Genomic DNA, 6,000 nt, shown 5'->3' with positions numbered 1-6,000 from the left:
GACCCTGCCTTCAGTCACTCGCTAGCAGCTATGATGGTACCTGGGAGGGAGGGAAGGGGCCTGTGTTTCCTGCCTGGCCTGTGAGGTGTGTTGTGGGTTGACCATGTGTATGGGACTCTCAAGGTTTTATCCTAGATCACCACTGGATTGCCGACAGATAGAGGAGGTGGGACCCTGACTATCACCCCTGCTCTGCAGTGGATTTGGCTCTCAGCACTCCCAGGCTAGGAGCTGGATGCCCTGCCCTGGCAGCATGACTCAGACGGCATAACAGGTACGGCGTGCCCAGGATGACATTCCTAGGCCTCTGGCCGCCTCAGAGTACAGCCCCACACACAACCCCCTCCAAGCTCTCAGCCCTTGCACCACAAACTACGAGCTCTCTGATGGCTCCAGAGAGCACCCATGTCTACCAGCTTGGGCACGGAGCCTGTTCCAAGAGCCCCCAGGCTCAGCCATGGGGGTTGGGGGGCTTTGGGGCCATGGGGGCCAGCCCTGGTACCTGTGTCCAGCAAGGATACTCTGCACCTGCAGGCAGGAGTTGTCCACAGGCCCCTGGGGTCGTGCCGATGGTGGTCGTGTTGATGTCGCCGATGATGCTGAGTGGCTCCTTCAGCACGTGGTACATGCGCAGCATCTGGTCACGCCACTGTGCCTGCTCTGCCAACTCCTCCATCATTGTGTTCTGGTCCCCACGTGAGTACATGTTGGAGAGCAGCTCCAAGAAGATGAACTCCTTGGTCTGAGAGTGGGCAAAGAGGGAAGGAGGTTGGGACCTGATGCCTGTGCTGCCCTGGCCTCCTGCCAAGCCCTGCTGGGACTGTGTGCTGGACTTGGAGCCCTGAGTATGGCTTTTCAGACGCAGCTTCTACACCACTTAGACTCAAAGATGTGCCTCCCCACCGCCCTTTTCTCAGATAGGGACACTGAGGTCCAAAGGAAAAGTCACCTGTCCAAGGTCACAGATCTGGAAGGGGACCCAGGACCTATCATGCACCAGGACACCTGTCTACTCAGTTTTTTTTTAATTTTTTTTTGGAGATAGGATCTCGCTCTGTTGCTGGGCTGGAGTACAGTGGGTGAGATCACCGCTCACTGCAGCCTCAACCTCTTGGGCCCAAAGTGATCTTCCAGTGTCAGCCTGTCGAGTAGCTAAGACTATAGGCACGTGCCACCACCAAGCCCAGCTATTTTTAAAATTTTTATGTAGAGACCAGGTCTCACTATGTTGCCCAGGCTGGTCTTGAACTCCTAGGCTCAAGCTATCCTCCTGCCTTGGCCTCCCAAAGTGCTGGGATTACAGGCATGGGCCACTGTCCCCAGTCCCACATTATATTTCTATGAGACAGCTCTGGTCTGGACTGTGCCTCCCTCCCTGGACCTGGTCCCATAGGATTGGTTGGCATCTCCCCCAGGCCAACATGGCCACCTGCATCCCCAGTGCCACAGGAGCCCCCTGCTCCTATGAGGCGGTGCATGCACGTTGATGATGGTCTTGGGCGTGACACCAACCATGAGGTCCCACACGGTCTTGTTGACAATGGCCATGTAAGAGTCCACCAGGTTCTGCGTGGTTTCCATTTGCTGCTCCAGCTGTGGGTCCACGGAGTGCACGAAGCTGTCGGAGCCATTCTCCTCGGCCTTGCTGTCCTGTCATGGAGAACACAAGGGCATCAGGGTGGCCAGGCCATGCAGCCAAGCTCCAGGAATTCCTAGGATCTCAGCCCCTCCAAGGGTACCTGGAACATTGAGGCACAGAGAGAAGCAACTGGTCTGAACATGCAGCCAGCTCCCTACATGCTCTGGACGATTTCAGGTCTCTGCCTCTCAGGACCCCAGATTCCCCTGATTCAGTCTCCTCTTAGTTCTGACTCTAGTGCCCAGAATTTGCCTCAAGTTACCAATCCAGAAATTGGAAAATAACATCTCCAGGTCCCTTGCTTGGAGACCTGGCCACAGCTTGTGCCAGGCTGCAGACGCCTGGCAGGAGGCAAGAAAAGGGCATACTCACTTTCCCCTTGTCCTGGGAGGCCCATGCACCAACATTGCCACTGCCACTGCCACCAGGGAACACAGCAAAGCAGACGCACACAGAGAGGAAAACGGGAAGGGTTGAGTGAACCTGCGACACTGCACCCCAACTTTAATGTGTTGTGGAATTCAGTTAGCCAATATTTTATTGAGGATTTTTGTATCAATATTCATCAGTGATAGTGGCCTGTAGTTTTCTTTTTTTGTTTGTATCTTTGATTTTGGTATCAGGGTAATGCTAGCCTTGTAGAATGAGTTTGCAAGTATTCCCTCCTCTATTTTTGGAATCGTTTGGGTAAGGTTGGTATTAGTTCTTCTTTAAATGTTTGCTAGAATTCAGCAGTGAATCATCGGGTCCCAGGCTTTTCTTTGCTGGGAGACTTTTTATTACCACTTTGATCCCATTATTTGTTATTGGTCTGTTCAGGTTTTGGGTTTCATCATGGTTCAATCTTGGTAGGCTAGATGTGTCTGGAAATTTATCCATTTTTAGTAGGTTTTCCTATTTCTTTGCATATAGTTGCTGACCACTAGTGATCCTTTGAGGTTTTTTTTTTTTTTTTTTTTTTTTTGATATGGAGCCTTGCTCTGTCGCCCAGGCTGGAGTGCAGTGGAGTGATCTCAGCTCACTGCAAGCTCCGCCTCCCGGGTTCACGCCATTCTCCTTTCTCCTGCCTCAGCCTCCCAAGTAGCTGGGACTAGAGGCGCCAGCCACCACGCCGGGCAAACTTTTTGCATTTTTTTCGTAGAGACGGGGTTTCACGTTTTAGCCAGGATGGTCTTATCTCCTGACCTCCTGATCCGCCCGCGTTGGCCTCGCAAAGTAGTGGGATTACAGGCGTGAGCCACGCCCCCTTGGGACACGGACGGACACACACACACACCCACACACACAGAGTTGGTGGTTGTGCCGCCCAGTCCCGAGTGTGAGGAAGGGACCAGATGGGTCGGGCGGAAAGGTGCTGGGTCAAGAGAGGAAGGGGCCGCCGGGAGCGCGTGCACCCGGGGCGCGTAGGGTTGAGGGGTGAGGGGTAAGATGTGAGGGGCGACGGGGGCGGGGTAGGGGCAGCCCTTTCCCAGGCGGTAGCGGGGGCGATGGTGCTGTTACCCTTTTAAGCTGCTGCTTGAGGGGAGCCGCGCCTGCTGTCAGTGGAGTCGGTTACAAAGGCAGCAGCCTCCCAGGCCGCCACACAGCTCCCGCCAAGTCCTCGGTGTCCCTTGCCATTTTCCAGCCGCGCTCCCACGAGGATCACGGCGGCGGGGAGAGGTGGAGCCGCGAGAGCTCGGCCGGGGGCCCCGCCGGGTGGTCGCGGCCATGACAGCGGCTCCGGACAGGCTCCTTTTCCGCGCCCCTCCCGCCGGAGATGAGGGGAAGATGTCCTCGTCAGGGTCAAGGCCAAACTGAAGTTGCTGGCCTGTATCTTCCACGAGAACCAGGAACCACAGCCGCGGCTCACGCTCCACCGCAACATCAAGGTGAGTCGCCGGGTGGCGGCCTCGCGGGGCAGGGCGAGAGCGGAAAGAGGGCGCCCAGAGTCCCAGGACAAAGGGGAACCTGCCCCACAGAGGCCCTGGTTCCCCGCCCCTTTCTCCTGCAACTGGCCCGCCCCGGCACTGCGCGAGGCTTGGGTGGGAGAAGGCGGAGGGCGCGTCTCTCCAACTCCTAGCGCGGGGCTGGCTTGGGGGCTGCTGGCCTCTCTCGGCCCCTGTCGCTGCGCCTCGAGGTGGGAGCCCGCGTCTGCTGGAGCCCTCTTGGGACCCATGGTCGCCCTCAGTCAGCCGACCTGCTCTCGGGACCGCGACAGGGCGGGGCAAGGCGGCTCCCGCGTTGTTTGAGCCCAGGCGGGGAAGGGGAAAGGCCTTTAAGATTTTCGGTTTTTTGGCCTGGCATAGTGGCTCACGCCTGTAATCCCAGCACTTTGAGAGGCCAACCGGGCTGATCACTTGAGGTCAGGAGTTGGAGACCTGGCCAACATGGTGAAACCCCGTCTCTACTAAAAACACAAAATTAGCCGGGCGTGGTGGCGCACTTCTGTAATCCCAGCTACTGGGGAGGCTGAGGCGGGAGAATCACTTGAACCTGGGAGCCAGAGATTGCAGTGAGCCGAGATCGCGCCATTGCACTCCAGCCTGGGCACAAAGAGCGAAACTCCATCTCAGAAAAAAAAAAAAATGTGATATCATAAGACAGACCTTTTCCCTTCTCATCAGTGACTGGAACGAACTGCCCATGTGGAATGGGTTGGGGGTGTTGGTTCCTTTACTGGGTCATCTGGTAACCTGCAAGGTTTCTGCTGTGACATTGAAGGCAGACATCAACCCTCTAAGACATTTTTTTCCTATCCTCTGGGAATATTACGTTTTGGACAATCTTGGTCCATTGGTAAGCTCATGGGAATTTGTCAGAGTTTTTTTGTTTTTTTGTTTCTTTTGGCTCATGTTTAGCATCAATTTGCAGAGTGTTTGGAATCATCCTCAGAAAGGAATTACGGTGGTTCGGAGGTGTTTTCTGTAGTGGGCCCTCATTTGGGAATTGGCTTGAAAAAATTTAAGTTCATTTGCTTCCAGGATAGTATTAAGGTTACTTTTTTTGATAGTTGATGTGTGTCTATCAGGTAAGGGCAGTCATTTAGAGAATATAAAGTGGTAGAAGAAACTGAAAGTACTGTTCTTAGTTTTTATTTTAATCTTACCAATATACAAGTGTCTTTGTAATTTAGTAAATATCATTTTTGGTGTACAGTGTGAATTTCCTTTTTATAAAGATCTGAGCTGTTAACTTTGCTGTCACTTTCTGTGTTTCGTAACTTAAATATTTTAATTTTTTCTTTTTTTACATTTACATTTTTTATTCTATTTCCAATTGCTAATCCAGCATTTGTGGATAGCTGCAAACTGGGATATGTAAGTAACATTTATATTTTAAAAATTATTTTTCATGACTTTATTAAGTAGTTACAGCACACATATTTATCAAAAGCAGAGTCCTAAATATCATAAATTTTTCTGACATAATGATGACTCTACTCATAGGAATTTTTATGGGCATTCCAATTATAAATTTTGGAATGTTTAAAAATAGCCCTTCTCCTAATATACAATTCTGGGATTATCTAAGCTACTCCTGGAAACTATGAACTATTCTTGTTTTTTTATTTTCGTAGAGACAAGGTCTCTCACTGTGTTGCCCAGGCTGGTTTCCAACTCCTGGGCTCAAGTCATTCTCCCATCTCTGACTCCCAAAGTGTTAGGATTACAGGAGTGAGCCACTGCGCCAGGCTGTTACTGTTTTGAGTATTGGTTATAAAATACTTCAACCCTGATTCCTGTGTATTAATTTAGTTATACTTCCTCAAAGTTTCCCTTGGCCACCCTTATCTGTCCCTCATGTAGCACATAGCTTCCCTATGTTGTTATTTATAATCTAATGACATTATGATTTATAAACTCCCGATGGAAGGAAGTGTCCTTGCTTTTTATAGAAGCAACATACCAGGTAGAAAGCACCGTAGATCAAGTGTTAGAAGGCTCTGGGTTCCGGTTGCCTATAAGACTTGGCCAAATGATTATCTTTTTCTCAATCTCTGTTTCCTGGGGAGTGTGGGTGGGACAAGGAAATGGCATAGGTTTAGGATTCAGACAGACCTGGGTGTGGATCAAAGATCTGCTTTCTGGGCCAATTACTTTAATTGCTGAGCCGCAGTTTCCTCATCTGTAAAATTGGGATGGGGATGAGATAACTACTTCATAGATTTTTGGTAATTATTCCACTTTGAATGAGGTAAATATATGAGATACCTTGTATAGTGCCTGATTCTTAGTGAGTATTTCATTTACAATGGGGTTGGGGTTGTAGAAGTTGCAGTTATTATCATGAAGCTTGCTTATCTCATGATTGTTAGGACAGGCACATGAAAAAACGGAGGTGAAAGGATTTTGTGAATTGTGGCAGTGGTGTAATAATTATTC

At 50.7% G+C, this 6,000-nt stretch overlaps 2 protein-coding genes and 1 pseudogene across 2 annotated transcripts in view; 2 read left to right on the top strand and 1 right to left on the bottom strand.

Moving 5' to 3' along the window:
- Nucleotides 1-451: 451 nt before the first annotated feature.
- Nucleotides 452-2,272, bottom strand: LOC105739874 (dynamin-1). Its single transcript, XM_030815114.1, has 3 exons — nt 2,012-2,272; nt 1,513-1,650; nt 452-742 (listed from the first exon to the last, which is right to left on the bottom strand). Exons 2-3 carry the CDS (start codon nt 1,579-1,581, stop codon nt 452-454), a joined length of 360 nt encoding a protein of 119 aa, XP_030670974.1. The 5' UTR covers nt 1,582-1,650; nt 2,012-2,272.
- Nucleotides 2,273-2,973: 701 nt separating this feature from the next.
- On the top strand, nt 2,974-3,940 carry LOC115835562 (annotated as a pseudogene).
- A 948-nt stretch (nt 3,941-4,888) lies between these two features.
- LOC100589158 (golgin subfamily A member 8K-like) overlaps nt 4,889-6,000 on the top strand; it is a gene marked incomplete at its 5' end in the record, with an annotated part of 41,456 nt that continues 40,344 nt past the window's right edge. Inside the window, one exon of the mRNA XM_030815113.1 lies at nt 4,889-4,935. Within this exon, the coding sequence (XP_030670973.1) occupies nt 4,889-4,935 (47 nt within the window). The remainder of the gene's footprint in view (nt 4,936-6,000) is intronic.

Source organism: Nomascus leucogenys, chromosome 6 (assembly GCF_006542625.1).
Source record: "Nomascus leucogenys isolate Asia chromosome 6, Asia_NLE_v1, whole genome shotgun sequence".
In the NCBI taxonomy this organism is placed as follows: Eukaryota; Metazoa; Chordata; class Mammalia; order Primates; family Hylobatidae; genus Nomascus; species Nomascus leucogenys.
The sequence above is the reverse complement of the archived record's forward strand: the minus strand, read 5'-3'. Positions and strand labels throughout refer to the sequence as shown.